We start from the raw sequence: 20,100 nt of genomic DNA, 5'->3' as shown, positions 1-20,100 counted from the left end.
ACTACTGGTCAAAGGTAGGTGTTTGTATCAACATTGTTCATACATGTACAGCAGGTCCTGTTGAGTCTCACCTGTCCTATAGGTATGCACACTATAACTTTTGCCATCAACTACTGGTCAAAGGTAGGTGTTTGTATCAACATTGTTCATACATGTACAGCAGGTCCTGTTGAGTCTCACCTGTCCTATAGGTATGCACACTATAACTTTTGCCATCAACTACTGGTCAAAGGTAGGTGTTTGTATCAACATTGTTCATACATGTACAGCAGGTCCTGTTGAGTCTCACCTGTCCTATAGGTATGCACACTATAACTTTTGCCATCAACTACTGGTCAAAGGTAAGTGTTTGTATCAACATTGTTCATACATGTACAGCAGGTCCTGTTGAGTCTCACCTGTCCTATAGGTATGCACACTATAACTTTTGCCATCAACTACTGGTCAAAGGTAGGTGTTTGTATCAACATTGTTCATACATGTACAGCAGGTCCTGTTGAGTCTCACCTGTCCTATAGGTATGCACACTATAACTTTTGCCATCAACTACTGGTCAAAGGTAGGTGTTTGTATCAACATTGTTCATACATGTACAGCAGGTCCTGTTGAGTGTCACCTGTCCTATAGGTATGCACACTATAACTTTTGCCATCAACTACTGGTCAAAGGTAAGTGTTTGTATCAACATTGTTCATACATGTACAGCAGGTCCTGTTGAGTCTCACCTGTCCTATAGGTATGCACACTATAACTTTTGCCATCAACTACTGGTCAAAGGTAGGTGTTTGTGTCAACATTGTTCATACATGTACAGCAGGTCCTGTTGAGTGTCACCTGTCCTATAGGTATGCACACTATAACTTTTGCCATCAACTACTGGTCAAAGGTAGGTGTTTGTATCAACATTGTTCATACATGTACAGCAGGTCCTGTTGAGTCTCACCTGTCCTATAGGTAGGCACACTATAACTTTTGCCATCAACTACTGGTCAAAGGTAAGTGTTTGTATCAACATTGTTCATACATGTACAGCAGGTCCTGTTGAGTGTCACCTGTCCTATAGGTATGCACACTATAACTTTTGCCATCAACTACTGGTCAAAGGTAGGTGTTTGTATCAACATTGACCACACATTCACAGCAGGTCCTGTTGAGTCTCACCTGTCCTATAGGTATGCACACTATAACTTTTGCCATCAACTACTGGTCAAAGGTAAGTGTTTGTATCAACATTGTTCATACATGTACAGCAGGTCCTGTTGAGTCTCACCTGTCCTATAGGTATGCACACTATAACTTTTGCCATCAACTACTGGTCAAAGGTAAGTGTTTGTATCAACATTGTTCATACATGTACAGCAGGTCCTGTTGAGTCTCACCTGTCCTATAGGTATGCACACTATAACTTTTGCCATCAACTACTGGTCAAAGGTAGGTGTTTGTATCAACATTGTTCATACATGTACAGCAGGTCCTGTTGAGTCTCACCTGTCCTATAGGTATGCACACTATAACTTTTGCCATCAACTACTGGTCAAAGGTAGGTGTTTGTATCAACATTGTTCATACATGTACAGCAGGTCCTGTTGAGTCTCACCTGTCCTATAGGTATGCACACTATAACTTTTGCCATCAACTACTGGTCAAAGGTAAGTGTTTGTATCAACATTGTTCATACATGTACAGCAGGTCCTGTTGAGTCTCACCTGTCCTATAGGTATGCACACTATAACTTTTGCCATCAACTACTGGTCAAAGGTAGGTGTTTGTGTCAACATTGTTCATACATGTACAGCAGGTCCTGTTGAGTGTCACCTGTCCTATAGGTATGCACACTATAACTTTTGCCATCAACTACTGGTCAAAGGTAAGTGTTTGTATCAACATTGTTCATACATTCACAGCAGGTCCTGTTGAGTCTCACCTGTCCTATAGGTATGCACACTATAACTTTTGCCATCAACTACTGGTCAAAGGTAAGTGTTTGTATCAACATTGTTCATACATGTACAGCAGGTCCTGTTGAGTCTCACCTGTCCTATAGGTATGCACACTATAACTTTTGCCATCAACTACTGGTCAAAGGTAGGTGTTTGTGTCAACATTGTTCATACATGTACAGCAGGTCCTGTTGAGTGTCACCTGTCCTATAGGTATGCACACTATAACTTTTGCCATCAACTACTGGTCAAAGGTAAGTGTTTGTATCAACATTGTTCATACATTCACAGCAGGTCCTGTTGAGTCTCACCTGTCCTATAGGTATGCACACTATAACTTTTGCCATCAACTACTGGTCAAAGGTAAGTGTTTGTATCAACATTGTTCATACATGTACAGCAGGTCCTGTTGAGTCTCACCTGTCCTATAGGTATGCACACTATAACTTTTGCCATCAACTACTGGTCAAAGGTAGGTGTTTGTGTCAACATTGTTCATACATGTACAGCAGGTCCTGTTGAGTCTCACCTGTCCTATAGGTATGCACACTATAACTTTTGCCATCAACTACTGGTCAAAGGTAAGTGTTTGTATCAACATTGTTCATACATGTACAGCAGGTCCTGTTGAGTGTCACCTGTCCTATAGGTATGCACACTATAACTTTTGCCATCAACTACTGGTCAAAGGTAGGTGTTTGTATCAACATTGTTCATACATGTACAGCAGGTCCTGTTGAGTCTCACCTGTCCTATAGGTATGCACACGATAACTTTTGCCATCAACTACTGGTCAAAGGTAGGTGTTTGTATCAACATTGTTCATACATGTACAGCAGGTCCTGTTGAGTCTCACCTGTCCTATAGGTATGCACACTATAACTTTTGCCATCAACTACTGGTCAAAGGTAAGTGTTTGTGTCAATATTGTTCATACATGTACAGCAGGTCCTGTTGAGTCTCATCTGTCCTATGACTACTGTAAACAGCTTTATTTCTGCGCCGTTAAAATATTGCGAATACCACACCAAAGACAATACTGCGACGAGATATTTTTGCGAGTTGCCGTGTTGAGGTGACCTCTCGATTACCAAACAATAGACAGCTTCTCTCGAAAGCTAGTTAATCTGAGTTGGCCGGAAAGTTGACCGGAAAGGATTGCGACCAATTATCATATACGATAATTGACTCAACTCAGTGTCATGACTGTGAGTTTGAATGCAAACAAAATTGTGGACAAAATTGCAAAGGACACTGACGCAATCAAGCGAGGTTGGAAGAAGGCAGGATTACTGTGAGGTAACAGTGACACTGACTGGTCTGTTTACACTGTCATTTGTGATTTATTGTGTGACCATTCTGCATTCATTTGTGTTTTTAACTTATTGAGTAACTTGTGGTTCTGGTTGATTATTTCAACATTTGATGACGTGTTGCAATGAATAAAGTATGTATGTATTATTTATACTTATTTTTGCGTTTTTAATTTTTGCGATTGAGTCTCGTTCGCAAAACTCGAAATAATAAAACGGTCGCAAAAATTTCCCTGTTTACAGTATGCACACTATAACTTTTGCCATCAACTACTGGTCAAAGGTAGGTGTTTGTATCAACATTGTTCATACATGCACAGCAGGTCCTGTTGAGTCTCACCTGTCCTATAGGTATGCACACTATAACTTTTGCCATCAACTACTGGTCAAAGGTAAGTGTTTGTATCAACATTGTTCATACATGTACAGCAGGTCCTGTTGAGTCTCATCTGTCCTATAGGTATGCACACTATAACTTTTGCCATCAACTACTGGTCAAAGGTAGGTGTTTGTATCAACATTGTTCATACATGTACAGCAGGTCCTGTTGAGTCTCACCTGTCCTATAGGTATGCACACTATAACTTTTGCCATCAACTACTGGTCAAAGGTAAGTGTTTGTATCAACATTGTTCATACATGTACAGCAGGTCCTGTTGAGTCTCACCTGTCCTATAGGTATGCACACTATAACTTTTGCCATCAACTACTGGTCAAAGGTAGGTCTTTGTATCAACATTGACCACACATTCACAGCAGGTCCTGTTGAGTCTCACCTGTCCTATAGGTATGCACACTATAACTTTTGCCATCAACTACTGGTCAAAGGTAGGTGTTTGTATCAACATTGTTCATACATGTACAGCAGGTCCTGTTGAGTCTCACCTGTCCTATAGGTATGCACACTATAACTTTTGCCATCAACTACTGGTCAAAGGTAGGTCTTTGTATCAACATTGACCACACATTCACAGCAGGTCCTGTTGAGTCTCACCTGTCCTATAGGTATGCACACTATAACTTTTGCCATCAACTACTGGTCAAAGGTAGGTGTTTGTATCAACATTGTTCATACATGTACAGCAGGTCCTGTTGAGTCTCACCTGTCCTATAGGTATGCACACTATAACTTTTGCCATCAACTACTGGTCAAAGGTAGGTGTTTGTATCAACATTGTTCATACATGTACAGCAGGTCCTGTTGAGTCTCACCTGTCCTATAGGTATGCACACTATAACTTTTGCCATCAACTACTGGTCAAAGGTAGGTGTTTGTATCAACATTGTTCATACATGTACAGCAGGTCCTGTTGAGTCTCACCTGTCCTATAGGTATGCACACTATAACTTTTGCCATCAACTACTGGTCAAAGGTAGGTGTTTGTATCAACATTGTTCATACATGTACAGCAGGTCCTGTTGAGTCTCACCTGTCCTATAGGTATGCACACTATAACTTTTGCCATCAACTACTGGTCAAAGGTAGGTGTTTGTATCAACATTGTTCATACATGTACAGCAGGTCCTGTTGAGTCTCACCTGTCCTATAGGTATGCACACTATAACTTTTGCCATCAACTACTGGTCAAAGGTAGGTGTTTGTATCAACATTGTTCATACATGTACAGCAGGTCCTGTTGAGTCTCACCTGTCCTATAGGTATGCACACTATAACTTTTGCCATCAACTACTGGTCAAAGGTAGGTGTTTGTATCAACATTGTTCATACATGTACAGCAGGTCCTGTTGAGTCTCACCTGTCCTATAGGTATGCACACTATAACTTTTGCCATCAACTACTGGTCAAAGGTAAGTGTTTGTATCAACATTGTTCATACATGTACAGCAGGTCGTGTTGAGTGTCACCTGTCCTATAGGTATGCACACTATAACTTTTGCCATCAACTACTGGTCAAAGGTAGGTGTTTGTATCAACATTGTTCATACATGTACAGCAGGTCGTGTTGAGTGTCACCTGTCCTATAGGTATGCACACTATAACTTTTGCCATCAACTACTGGTCAAAGGTAGGTGTTTGTATCAACATTGTTCATACATGTACAGCAGGTCGTGTTGAGTCTCACCTGTCCTATAGGTATGCACACTATAACTTTTGCCATCAACTACTGGTCAAAGGTAGGTGTTTGTATCAACATTGTTCATACATGTACAGCAGGTCCTGTTGAGTCTCACCTGTCCTATAGGTATGCACACTATAACTTTTGCCATCAACTACTGGTCAAAGGTAGGTGTTTGTATCAACATTGACCACACATTCACAGCAGGTCCTGTTGAGTCTCACCTGTCCTATAGGTATGCACACTATAACTTTTGCCATCAACTACTGGTCAAAGGTAGGTGTTTGTATCAACATTGTTCATACATGTACAGCAGGTTCTTTAGAGTCTCACCTGTCCTATAGGTATGCCATTGGATTCCATATTGATTGTGTACATATTGAGGAGGTGAATGTCCTGGCAGATAGTGAGTGAGTGAGTGAGTCTGGTTTTACACCGCTTTTAGCAATATTCCAGCAAGATCATGGCAGGGGACACCAGAAATGGGCTTCACACATTGTACCCATGTGGGGAATCGAACCAGGGTCTGGCTTAACAAGCGAAAACTTTAACCACTAGGCTACCCCCTCTTGGAAGATAGTTAAAACCTAATCCTAATGGACTCTCAATTCGTCAGGGAATATCTTGTGGTTGTCCGGATCTAGGTTGCCAATACCTTTTGACTGTTTTGAAGACTTGCAATAGTACCATATTTCGTTTAAGGTAGAGTGGGGCGGTCAGGTAGCCTAGTAGTTAAAGCATTCGCTTGTCACGCCGAAGACCAGGGTTCGATTCCAGACATGGGTACAATGTGTGAAGCCCATTTCTGGTGTCCCCGCCGTGATATTGCTGGAATATTGCTAAAAGCAGCATAAAACCATACTCACTCACTCACTCACTCTCTCTTAGGTAGAGCCAGTGTTTGGGAAGACATAATACTGTAATTCAGAGGAATTGTTCAAACTTGGCTGGAAGATGAATTACCATGATATTCCTTTATATATATCTACCAGATATCACCATGTTTTCCTTGTTATTTCTGACTCGTGAAGATTCTCGGGTAGAATAGGTCTTCAGCAACCCATGCTTGTCGTAAAAGGTGACTGTGCTTGTCGTAAAAGGCGACTAACGGGATCGGGTGGTCAGGCTCGCTGACTTGGTTGATGCATGTCATTGATCCCAACTGCGTGGATCGATGCTCATGATATTAATCACTGGATTGTCTGGTCCAGACTCGATTATTTACAGGCCGCTGTCATATAGCTGGAATATTGTTGAGTGTGACGTTAAACAACAAACCAACCAACCAACCAAATCTTTGTTATTTCTAAAATACTAAACTAAAGTTTACTGTACCACTTTCTTTGATGTTTGTGAAACCATGGACAAATGTGACATATTCTGAGGAAAAAGTTTGATTTGATTTTCAGGTATTTTATTTGATATGATAAGATATGTTTTATCAATGTGTCATGTGACAACAGACACAAACCAATATTCTTCTAATTCGATCCACACACCCTCATAAATAACACTTCTTATTGAGATGTGCATTCTGGTTATGCATGTATGAAAAACATGCTTCATTAGTTTGTTAAATTGTATATAATGGAAGAAGTGACAGATTGTAAGTAATACCTGAACTAAATGAGCATCACCTTGTTGCTGGATCTTTGTTTACGCGAACAAGTTATGTGACACTCTCTGTGTGTCTTTTCTACAGGACCACCTCTGTGGTCTTGTGCTAGAGCGTCCGCCCATAGAGCGGAAGGTCCGGTGTTCCATCCCCGGCTGCGTCATACCAAAAGACGTTAAAAGATGGTACTTGTTGTTACCCTGTCTGGCGCTCGGCATTAAGGGGCTAAAACAAGGACTGGTCGGCTCCGAGTCAGTATACTGTGTCTGAGTGGGGTATTCATGTTAAACTGCGGCATGGTATCTCAGTGGGTTAGCACTATAAATTGGCATCGGTCCGGACTAGTACAAGCAGCCACACACACACACGTACATGCACGTCGCTATATAGGTGCAATAATCTTGGACGCAACGTTAAACCCCATTTCACCTAACCTCACCTTTTCTACAGATGTATTTGAGCAAGGTGCTTCTCAGGTGTGTTTTCATATTTCCATACAGTTTTGCTCATCATTTTCAGATAAATATTTCTCCCTTCTAATGGAAAAGTAAAACAAGCCGATATCATAAGAGCTGTAATCGGGTGTTGGCAATAATTGGTCCTTGAGGATAACTGCTTGCCAGCCAGTATATGTCTTCCTTGGCAGCATACTGTATATGTGCACATGAATCTTTGCAGTACAGGGGTCACGGGTGGCCCAGTCATCTAAGACGCCGCGATTCGCTGTGCAGAGTTGCATCCCTTGGGCACACCAGAAACCTATGATTGTGGGTTCGAATCCCGGTTCGCCCCGATTATGTTTCTAGGCTTGTCAGCACCATACCCGTGCTCGTTGGTTTTGCTGAAGTGGTAAACGTCCGAGACCTGCATCACTTTGGGCTTTCCTCACACATTAAACTGACACGCCGCGATATAACTAGAATACTGTTAAAAGCGGCGTTAAACCCAACCCACTCACTTTGCAGTACAGTAACAACAGTTGGGATAACTGGGTACTCCTGCATACTTTCAGGGGGAAATCCAGGCACTGTTCTTGAGACATGAGGGTTACCTGGGAGCCATTGGTGCCTTCCTCAAAGGGGAGGAGGAAGAGGGTGAGTATTTGTTGTCATGTCAGGGATTTAGCTAGGATTCCAAACTAAGTGCATTGTATGGATTGTAACTAAGTGCACACTGTTACAATTTACCTGGGCTTAAAAAAATAAAAGTATTGGTTCTCAGGCAATGGCTTTCAAACATATTGTGCAGGTGGGCCATGTTTTGTTTTTTGGGGGTGGTTAAAGATGGTATGTAACCAAAATTGTTTTACAATACAATGTAGCTTTGGCAAAACAAAACAATGTTCTTAAATATTGTAGCATTTCACTGACGGGGTCGTGTGTCCAAGATACAGAATATGTAAAGATTTTTTTTATTTTTAAAAAATGGAAATAAAAACAAAAGGTGCGGCGGACTTTAGGATGATGCGGGCGATGCCTGAGAACCAAGACTATCATTTTTTTAGCCTTAGTAATATTCTTTTTCCCAGATACTGAGAGATATTCATGGGGAGAACATTTTGCTGGCAGTTCTGGCCTTGTCAGCCCCAAACAGAAGTGTTTTGACATCGCCAAAAGCAGGAGCTCAATGGTACGGATGTTTTATTGATTATTTGCTAGAGCGATTTGCTGGGAATCACAGATCAGTGAACCATCGCGGAATGTTTTTATTTCCCTTGAACTGAACCCTTTGTCCATCCACAATAACTTTGACACTTTTAATGACCTGCAAGGACTTTGCATTGGCTACTTGCAACTCGAAAATGTGTATTACCCAGTATCTATCCCTCAAGAACTGATGCTGAAAATCCCTCTCCAAGGAGCGGGTATTATAAAATAAATTCATTCAGGACAGATAATCTTTGTCAAAGCTTGAAAATGATTCTCTTAATATGTATATTATCATGTACTTTATCATTTTGATTTTTTGCCATGACTTTCACTTGCTCCTGTAAATCTTGTATACTGCCTGTTGGTCATCTGTGAGAAAACACTGGGATCATGAAGCTGATATTGGGAGTTAAGTCTTGGTTTCTTGGAGTTACTTAGCGCTGATGGGTGATCAGATATGGACAACAGGAAACCAAGACTTAACAGTTAATTAAGGCTGATGAGTGATCAGATATGGACAACAGGAAACCAAGACTTAACAGTTACTTAGCGCTGATGGGTGATCAGATATGGACAACAGGAAACCAAGACTTAACAGTTACTTAGCGCTGATGGGTGATCAGATATGGACAACAGGAAACCAAGACTTAACAGTTACTTAGGGCTGATGGGTGATCAGATATGAACAACAGGAAACCAAGACTAAACAGTTACTTAGCGCTGATGGGTGATCAGATATGGACAACAGGAAACCAAGACTTAACAGTTACTTAGCGCTGATGGGTGATCAGATATGGACAACAGGAAACCAAGACTTAACAGTTACTTAGCGCTGATGAGTGATCAGATATGGACAACAGGAAACCAAGACTTAACAGTTACTTAGCGCTGATGGGTGATCAGATATGGACAACAGGAAACCAAGACTTAAAAGTTACTTAGCGCTGATGGGTGATCAGATATGGACAACAGGAAACCAAGACTTAACAGTTAATTAGGGCTGAGGGGTGATCAGATATGGACAACAGGAAACCAAGACTTAACAGTTACTTAGCACTGATGGGTGATCAAATATGAACAACAGGAAACCAAGACTTAACAGTTACTTAGCGCTGATGGGTGATCAGATATGGACAACAGGAAATCAAGACTTAACAGTTACTTAGCGCTGATGGGTGATCAGATATGGACAACAGGAAACCAAGACCTAACAGTTAATTAGGGCTGATGGGTGATCAGATATGGACAACAGGAAACCAAGACCTAACAGTTAATTAGGGCTGATGAGTGATCAGATATGGACAACAGGAAACCAAGACTTAACAGTTAATTAGCGCTGATGGGTGATCAGATATGAACAACAGGAAACCAAGACTTAACAGTTACTTAGCGCTGATGGGTGATCAGATATGGACAACAGGAAACCAAGACTTAACAGTTACTTAGCGCTGATGGGTGATCAGTTATGGACAACAGGAAACCAAGACTTAAAAATTAATTAGTGCTGATGGGTGATCACATATAGACAACAGGAAACCAAGACTTAAAAGTTAATTAGGGCTGATGGGTGATCAGATATGGACAACAGGAAACCAAGACTTAACAGTAACTTAGCGCTGATGGGTGATCAGATATGGACAACAGGAAACCAAGACTTAACAGTAACTTAGCGCTGATAGGTGATCAGATATGGACAACAGGAAACCAAAACTTAACAGTTACTTAGCGCTGATGGGTGATCAGATATGGACAACAGGAAACCAAGACTTAAAAGTTAATTAGTGCTGATGGGTGATCACATATAGACAACAGGAAACCAAGACTTAAAAGTTAATTAGGGCTGATGGGTGATCAGAAATGGACAACAGGAAACCAAGACTTAACAGTTACTTAGCGCTGATGGGTGATCAGATATGGACAACAGGAAACCAAGACTTAACAGTTACTTAGCGCTGATGGGTGATCAGATATGGACAACAGGAAACCAAGACTTAACAGTTACTTAGCGCTGATGGGTGATCAGATATGGACAACAGGAAACCAAGACTTAACAGTTACTTAGCGCTGATGGGTGATCAGATATGAACAACAGGAAACCAAGACTTAACAGTTACTTAGGGCTGATGGGTGATCAGATATGAACAACAGGAAACCAAGACTTAACAGTTACTTAGCGCTGATGGGTGATCAGATATGGACAACAGGAAACCAAGACTTAACAGTTACTTAGCGCTGATGGGTGATCAGAAACGGACAACAGGAAACCAAGACTTAACAGTTAATTAGCGCTGATAGGTGATTAGCAATGGCAGTGGACTCTCTTTCTCATGGTAATCATGTTAAAATATATTTTGGCCATCCACTGATTAGATTATTCGTGTGTCAATATGTAACTTTTTTTCTATGTTTGAATGACATTGTTAAGAACAATGTGAAATTTAATAAACGGGATGTTTATGCATGCTCTTTGCATGTTATCTTTTTCTGCAGTTTGACCACCTTGAGATAGACCGCCTGGAACGTCCCCTACTGCCATGCACCCTGCTGCTGGACGTGAACAGCTACTACCCTGACACAGTAGATCTCACCAAAGATGCTGAGGCCAGGGAATATTGGCTGCAGTGCTTTTCTCAGGGAGCTGACAAGGTACTTCAGGGGCAGATTTTCCATGGGTAGACTAAAAAAAGGAATAGTCTTGGTGGTTCCCAGGCATGGCCGCATCATCCTAAAGTCTGCTGCAGGTTTCCTTTTTATTTCCATTTTCAATAAAAGAAAGAAACCCTTATACCTAAAAACATTGTGATCCAAAGTAGCACACAGTTACTTCCCTTTACATGCCCACTGCTTTACTGCACATGATGTGTTCTAGTCATGGCAGCAATAGGAGTTTGCATTCTTCTTTATGTAGGAAGGCCATTGCCAAGGTTGATGGTACACAACTGTTTATCTGGTTACACACTAGTTTTAACCAGCAAACAACATAAAAAATACCACCTCCAGCCCTCACTATATTTTCAAAAGTCAGAGAACCAATACTTTTATTTTTTTAAGCCTTACCTTATATGTTTTTTTCTTTATTTTTCAAGAATGTTATCTGTCTGATTGTACAATGCCGCCGTTATGAGTTGAACTTTGTATGAGTTTAGAAAGGGTTCACACAGAACCTAAGAGTTCTCTTCATTTGGGAGGAGGAGTCTGGAGGTGCATCCTGTGTTTAATTACTATTTCATGTGGTTAGTTCCTTCTGGATTTTCATAAGATAATGTTTTACACAATAACTATATGACTATCTATAAATGTGTTCTCTAAATCCTTTCATTCAGGGTTATATTACTTTTTCTGAATCAAGGTTTTAATATTACTTGGTCACATGATTATACTCCAAAGTGTGTAAGTTACTATTAATAAGGTAGTAATGTTATTTACTGCTAGAGCAAGCTGCAAGCTATAAAGAGTCAGCCAAGTTCACCTGATGCTGTGGAAAGAGCAGACAAGTTCAAGTCCAGGTACCTGGACCGACTCAGCGTGCTCAAGGCCAACCCGTGGTGAGTTGAATGATGACAGGACTGGACCCATCAGCAGGATGTCTTCACATGATGTACTTGTGGGAACAGTTTTGCATGGAGTCCTCATGGACTGGTTTTGAATATAAATAGAAGAGTTTGTGCTGAAGTTGTCATATACTTGTAGAATTGAAATATGTTATTTAATTGCATTGTGTTTGCCACAAGTCTTGTCACGTAGCTAGCATATAGCATGTTCAGTTGAAAATGGTTTAATTGTTATTACCGGTACTGTGCTATGACAGTGTATACCGCTTGTCCAAATCCACCCTGGAAGTTGATCACCCATGCAGAGTTAGCTGCCCTTGAACGTTCTTCTGTAGACATGGTTTTGTCCAGCTCTTTGATATCCTTTCTAACTTTGTCTTTACGTTGCTATATACTCACTTCGGTTTTTGTTGCACATAGTTCTTGTGTATGTTTCTGTGTTCCTGTATATATTTAGGTTTGTGTTACAAAAAGATCATCTAGGATTTGTGCAGCTATCGTGTTGTTGCATTATTTTATGTATGTTGTCATGTGGGTTTTGGTAAGTCCATGTGTGAAGCACGTTGCTGGTACAAACACTGTGATATTGCTAAAGTATTGCTTATAAAGATGTTAAGGCCAACTCCCTCCATCCCTCACTCCCTCCCTCTCACTCCTTGTGGGTTTTCAAACATCCTCTTCATTCAGGTTACAGATCCAGCTGCTGGTGTGGTTATGTGTTCGCTCATCACACGGTGGGCCTACATTTGTTGCCCCCCATGGGTATGTGTGAAGCACGTTGCTGGTACAAACACTGATATTGCTGAAGTATTGCTTAAAAAGATGGTAGCGCCAACTCCCTCCATCCCTCACTCCCTCCCTCTCACTCCTCGTGGGTTTTCAAACAGCCTCTTGGTTCCCCAAGACGATAGATTACAGATTCGACCGCTGGTGTCTCAAACCCTATCCAGAGACATGTGACATGGTTTCCTCACGTCGGCACATTATATTACCAGATGGGGTAGACTCCAACTTCAACCTCTTCAGGCTTTCTCCAACCTGGGTCAGACAGTGATCAGTCCGATTTCCTGGCACCATGAGATAGGTCTCTGCATCCCCCGTCCAGTAGTAAACTTTGAGTCTCTGGTGGAGTCCTTTATTTCCACTTGTTGGCTGTTTGTGGAAACCTTCCTACAAGGGTGGGGAGGGCTCTCAGCAACTCATACTAAGGTGGGTGTGGTCAGATGACGTCAAGAATACACAAATGTCTAGACTTTCTAGCAACTAACCTTGCCAACATTCTCTTCAACACAGTTTGGTTAGTGATTGCCACCGACAAATCCCTACTAGTTTGGAACATCAAAAGATTTGGTCAACACAAGCCTGACTTCTGTTGGATCCGACGTTATGGTGTTCGACTGTACATGTGTTCAGTTCCAGTGTGAGATCGTCATATTCCAGGCACAAGTGTGCTCTCTTTCTCATGGGAGAATCTCCACGCATGCACGTACCCTCTTCCCCCCCCATAGCTGTTGATCTTGCTAAAGATCAGGGCCCTGTTTACAAAGCAATTGTAGTGCAACGACAATCTGTATATTATATTAAGATCACCTCAGCACTATGTGCTCGCTTTCTCATGTTGAACATGTATCTTTATGACATTTCATATTGTATGGATCTGATCTAAAAGAATAGAAAAATCCCAGAGTTTGATAGTTCTGTTTTTGTAATATTATTTTGTTTCTTTATTTTCACAGTTGTTTTGGGTCTCTGAATGTCAGGACCCTACTGGACACAAGCAGTCAGTTTCTGTCCGAGCTAGACTTCACAGACCCATTCTCCCAGCAGAAACAGTTTGAGAATGAGCAGGCTCTGAAGTCACTCGATGGTCACCTGAATCACTTGGACACACTGTCCTGGGATGACCGACAGATGGCACTAGCCAAGGGTCTGTTAGCAGGGAATGTGTTTGACTGGGGAGCAATGGAAGTCAGGAAGATCATGGAGACACAGGAGTTTGGCTTTGCTGATGCTCAGGATAAACTGCAAGGTAAGAGGATTCTTGCAGACTGACTCCCTTACTTGTCTACGTTTCAAACAGGAATAGGTCCCATAGCGTGCCTTGTGTAAGAGAGAAATACAATGAGAACTTTGTGGCCACATTGTTTGAGGCAGGAGTAGGTCCCATAGCATGCCTTGTGTAAGAGAGAATTACAATGAGAACTGGGTGGCCACATTGTTTGAGGCAGGAGTAGGTCCCATAGCATGCCTTGTGTAAGAGAGAATTGAAATGAGAACTGGGTGGCCACATTGTTTGAGGCAGGAGTAGGTCCATCACATGCCTTGTGTAAGAGAGAATTGAAATGAGAACTGGATGGCCACATTGTTTGAGGCAGGAGTAGGTCCCATAGCATGCCTTGTGTAAGAGAGAATTAATGTGAGAACTGGGTGGCCACATTGTTTGAGGCAGGAGTAGGTCCATAGCATGCCTTGTGTAAGAGAGATTTGAAATGAGAACTGGGTGGCCACATTGTTTGAGGCAGGAGTAGGTCCATAGCATGCCTTGTGTAAGAGAGAATTGAAATGAGAACTGGATGGCCACATTGTTTGATGCAGGAGTAGGTCCCATAGCATGCCTTGTGTAAGAGAGATTTGAAATGAGAACTGCATGGCCACATTGTTAGAGGCAGGAGTAGGTCCCATCACATGCCTTGTGTCAGAGAGAATTGAAATGAGAACTGGGTGGCCACATTGTTTGAGGCAGGAGTAGGTCAATAGCATGCCTTGTGTAAGAGAGAATTGAAATGGGAACTGGATGGCCACATTGTTTGAGGCAGGAGTAGGTCCCATCACATGCCTTGTGTCAGAGAGAATTGAAATGAGAACTGGGTGGCCACATTGTTTGAGGCAGGAGTAGGTCAATAGCATGCCTTGTGTAAGAGAGAATTGAAATGGGAACTGGATGGCCACATTGTTTGAGGCAGGAGTAGGTCCCATAGCATGCCTTGTGTAAGAGAAAATTAACATGAGAACTGGATGGCCACATTGTTTGAGGCAGGAGTAGGTCCCATAGCATGCCTTGTGTAAGAGAGAATTAACATGAGAACTGGATGGCCACATTGTTTGAGGCAGGAGTAGGTCCCATAGCATGCCTTGTGTAAGAGAGAATTAACGTGAGAACTGGATGGCCACATTGTTTGAGGCAGGAGTAGGTCTCATAGCATGCCTTGTGTAAGAGAGAATTAACGTGAGAACTGGGTGGCCACATTGTTTGAGGCAGGAGTAGGTCCATATCATGCCTTGATTAAGAGAGAATTGAAATTAGAACTGGATGGCCACATTGTTTGAGGCAGGAGTAGGTCCCATCACATTCCTTGTGTAAGAGAGAATTGAAATGAGAACTGGTTGGCCACATTGTTTGAGGCAGGAGTAGGTCCATAGCATGCTATGTGTAAGAGAGAATTATGATGAGAACTGCATTGCCACATTGTTTGAGGCAGGAGTAGGTCCATAGCATGCCTTGTGTAAGAGAGAATTGAAATGAGAACTTGGAGGCCACATTGTTTGATGCAGGAGTAGGTCAATAGCATGCCTTGTGTAAGAGAGAATTGAAATGAGAACTGGGTGGCCACAATGTTTGATGCAGGAGTAGGTCCCATAGCATGCCTTGTGTAAGAGAGAATTAACGTGAGAACTGCATGGCCACATTGTTTGAGGCGGGAGTAGGTCCCATAGCATGCCATGTGTAAGAGAGAATTATGATGAGAACTGATTCGCCACATTGTTTGAGGCAGGAGTAGGTCCCATAGCATGCGTTGTGTAAGAGAGAATTGAAATGAGAACTGGGGCCACATTGTTTGAGGCAGGAGTAGGTCCCATAGCATGCCTTGTGTAAGAGAGAATTGACATGAGAACTGGGCGGCCACATTGTTTGAGGAGTATAAACAGGACTCGAGTTAATTACAAACTGAAGATAATGGAACAACTGTTAATGAACACACGCTGTTACACATTCTCTGATATTTTCCTAACCGAGTACCAAAAACTGTGCCCTGTGTTTGCAGGGCGTCCATGGCTATTTGATGACTTTGACGCCTGGAAAGCTAGACTGTCTCGGTCCCCACCCCACAAATGTGCAGCCATCTTCTGTGACAACAGTGGTGCTGACATCATTCTGGGTGTGATCCCTCTGACCAGGGAGCTCTTGTCTCGAGGGACCAGTGTAAGTGATCCTACTTTCAGGCTGAATAGTGATGGTGTCTATGGTAATGAGAAGGCATATTTTGTCATTGCTTGCTATGTGTTGATAAGGTGGATACACCGATGATAGGCAGCCATGACAACACAAACAATTACTGTGATGAGTTGTTTTTTATGTGTTATAATGTTTTGGTTACCTGCCTGACATGCTTATAGCTGTGTCTGTTTATGGTTTAAACATACTTTTACTTGCATCTAATATTTAACTTGCCAGATCCAATTTCAGAGTGTGAATATACACCTGGACAGCACCCCTGGAAATGTTTCAATGTCTAAAGAAACTAGTGGTGGAATGAAATTACTGACTAACGAGCTCGGATAAACAAATGTGATCTTTAAGAACCCTCTGACAATAGGAAATCACCACCATTGTCAGCTGATGTTAGATTTTAATCACGATATCTTAGCACAACCACCGGTGATGTTTTCACCCCAAGACAATATCTAATAAGTATGGAAAGCAGAGTTCATATGACGATTTAGGTGGCTAATTCTGGATACAAATGTCACTTTGAGTCCCACGATGACACCCGTAGTTCAAAGGTTCAGTGGCGAGTAAGCCCTCTAGGTGGCCAGATGCTTACCCCAACCTGTATCGCATCCCTCCAGTCAGATGTCGGATCTACTAAAGGGGCTGGCAACTGCAGCAACTTTTGGTGCAAAGTTGGTTCCGATTCACACAGATTCTTGTCAGGAGGCTCAAGTGCCTGTATAAGATGCCTGAGGATGTCCTGTATGTGCTGCAGCGGATTCAGATTTCGACTGATGTAATTTTACATTGCAAAGCATTAATGGTAACATCCTTTTGATGGATCATCAGCCTTGTCATAATCACCATTGCCCTTACTGTTGAAAATAATGGTCACATGTTATAAATCATTATCGTAGGGCGTGCTTAACTTTTTGCAGGTGGAATGAAATTGGTACATCTAATCTTTAGGCTTTAACTAATAGTTGAGTTCCATGAATTCATCAGCATCTTTCCTTCAGGTGATTCTGTGTGCCAACTCCCGTCCCACTCTGAATGATGTCACATTCAGTGAACTACAGCTGATCACCAAACACGTGGCTGCAATTTCAGGGGAGATAAGCCAGGCCCTCACAGAAGGAAGGCTCCTCGTGATGGAATCAGGTCAAGGTTCACCATGTTTAGATCTCAGGTAAAATAAATGATGTATAATCAGCATAAATATAAAAAATGATCCGGTGTTAACCTAATTTGCCCAAGGTAAACTAAAAAGCTTAGCACTGGTAGTGTTATACAGATATGTGCTGTAATGGGATTGACATCGGTAGATGCTGATTTGTAAAGTTAAACGAAAAAGTCTTGGCTCTCAAGCACTGCTGCATCATCACAAGGTCCGCCGCTAGTTTCGTTTTTATTTCCATTTTCAAAAAAAAATATCCTATAATATTCCACGTCTCAAACACATGACCCCATCAGTGAAATGCTACAATACTTAAAAACAACTCGATCCAATATAGCACACAGTTACTTCCCTTTACATGTGCACTGGTTCACTGTGCATCGCGTGTGTAATGGTCATGGCGGCAATAGGAGTTTGTGTGCCTGTTTTGCTGTTTGCAAATTTGGTAAATGAAAACATGAAATGTATGATAAAACATCACTAGACACCATGATTTAAAAATTCAGTGGTATTTGTGTACTGTATGCCGGACAATGTTTCATAAGCAGAGATTAAGATTACATGTGTATTTGTCTTGTAAAATAAGCCGGAAATAGCCATCATATGTTTACACATTTTTTCCTCGATCTATGGGTGATTTAGTATAAAAAATACTTTATGTCATGGCCAATATAACTGAAAAGAAATTCCATAGTAATTGATAGGAAGACAGAAGACTCTGTATCTCTGACTAATGTTCATTTCAAGGTGAGTTCATGGTCAGTTGATGTTATTTGCTGATCAGATCATACACGAATTTGCTGGAATTCATGTAAACAAAATTGAATGGAATCTTTGAGAAAAGTGATATAATGGATTACAAACTTAAGTCAGATACACAATGAACACTTTTATAGCAAGATGGTGTAATAACAGGACTAACTTGCGGACTTTAGTACGGATTTGTTAACACGCTTCTTTCGGGGTTGTGTGCACACGATGTCTTCGCGTAGTGAGATAAAATCAAAAGCGCATAGTATGTGTGTATTATGCACACACTGGTAGTCCAATACTATTTTCCAGTATTTTACTGATCAAGAAATACATTTATGTCGGGAGGCCCTTTCCCAGGTTGAATGTACCAAACTGTTATTTTGTTACATACTAGTTTGAACAAAAAAACAAAAGGCCGCTCACCTGCACTATATTTACAAATATTGCCATTGCCTGAGAACCAATTTTGTTATTTCTTTCAGCCTAATATGAGAGCATAATTCTGTAGGAATTCATACTAAACTTTAGTTGACCATACTATACTTTGAGTGTGTGTGTGTGTTCTACTTTCTGAGATCCAGCCATGTTGTCAGTTGTTTGACGATGTTTCATTTCAAAATCGACTGCTGTTTGAATGTGTGTAGATCACTGTTTTTGATAGTTCGTCATCAATTTCAGTGAGCAGATCTTATATATGCCTTAATATCTAGCAACAGGATTTGTAGATTTATGCACCGACTAATTAACAACTCCTTTATGTATTGAGTGAGTGCAATTTGAAGCCTCTTTATGTAATATTCAATCAATATTACAGAAGTAAACGTCAGGTGTGTGGGGAATCGAACAACCCCCACTCTCCCTTCCACGTGTTGAATACTTGCTCACAGTTATGATAAAAGTTGTTGTTTTTCTACAGGTTGATAGACCAATGTCTTGTGGATACCATCAAAACCATGGACACAGATCTTATCATTATTGAAGGCATGGGTCGAGCGATCCACACAAACTTTGAAGCAGCCTTCTCCTGTGAGTGTCTGAAAGTAGCTGTGATAAAGAACCGGTGGTTGGCAAACCGCTTTGGTGGGGACATGTTCAATGTGATGTTCAAGTACGAGAGGTCACGTCGCGTGTCGGCATCCAACAGCACCTCATGACAACAGCCAGGCTCAGGTGTTCATGTGATATGCTTTTAACAATGGTACTCAAGAATATCAAACTTCTGATAGTATTTTATGAAAGAAAACTCAAGAATCAAGATACACGAAATGAAAGAAATGTATGATTGAAAATGTATCCTGAATAAACAATAGATGTCAAACTTGTGTATGAATTATTGTTGCAGAAGGACTTGTTTCTTTGTCATGCTGATCCATTTGGGTGTCATCTCTTGTTTCTGTGGATAACGTAAAAGAAAACCTGGATGGAGAGATGAAAAAATAGCACAATCTTTGGTGATACACATTCAGGGTAAACATACAGAGCATACTTTTCGTGTCAAGAAAGTTTTCTGGAATATTTGGGAAACATCTGATAAGAGAGGTCATGCTCGGTGCACACACAAATTTGCAATAAACCTGTTTCCACACAGAAAGCCTCTTCATTGCATGTGAATTAAGTACCTATTGCCTAGAGGGACAAAATTCAATGTTCAAATTGATTTGAAAGCCAACGGTTTGATAATTGGCAAATCATATACTCCATGCATATTGAGAATGTCATAAGATTCATCAAGAAATGGCTGGGTATTAGGCAATACGACCATGGACAGCATAGTATGGTGGCACCATTGCTGGGATGATTCATACACAGTTACA

At 41.3% G+C, this 20,100-nt stretch overlaps 1 protein-coding gene across 1 annotated transcript in view; it reads left to right on the top strand.

Moving 5' to 3' along the window:
* Window positions 1–19,604, top strand: part of LOC124117025 (4'-phosphopantetheine phosphatase-like) — a 30,795-nt gene extending 11,191 nt beyond the window's left edge. Inside the window, exons 4-11 of the mRNA XM_048391901.1 lie at window positions 7,959–8,040; window positions 8,475–8,575; window positions 11,086–11,241; window positions 12,028–12,140; window positions 13,883–14,175; window positions 16,190–16,347; window positions 17,376–17,545; window positions 19,203–19,604. Of these exons, the coding sequence (XP_048247858.1) occupies window positions 7,959–8,040; window positions 8,475–8,575; window positions 11,086–11,241; window positions 12,028–12,140; window positions 13,883–14,175; window positions 16,190–16,347; window positions 17,376–17,545; window positions 19,203–19,440 (1,311 nt within the window). The 3' untranslated portion in view covers window positions 19,441–19,604. The remainder of the gene's footprint in view (window positions 1–7,958; window positions 8,041–8,474; window positions 8,576–11,085; window positions 11,242–12,027; window positions 12,141–13,882; window positions 14,176–16,189; window positions 16,348–17,375; window positions 17,546–19,202) is intronic.
* The last annotated feature ends 496 nt before the right edge of the window (window positions 19,605–20,100 follow it).

This window comes from Haliotis rufescens, unplaced genomic scaffold (assembly GCF_023055435.1).
Source record: "Haliotis rufescens isolate VD_foot unplaced genomic scaffold, xgHalRufe1.0.p SCAF_101, whole genome shotgun sequence".
In the NCBI taxonomy this organism is placed as follows: domain Eukaryota; kingdom Metazoa; phylum Mollusca; class Gastropoda; order Lepetellida; family Haliotidae; genus Haliotis; species Haliotis rufescens.
The sequence above is the reverse complement of the archived record's forward strand: the minus strand, read 5'-3'. Positions and strand labels throughout refer to the sequence as shown.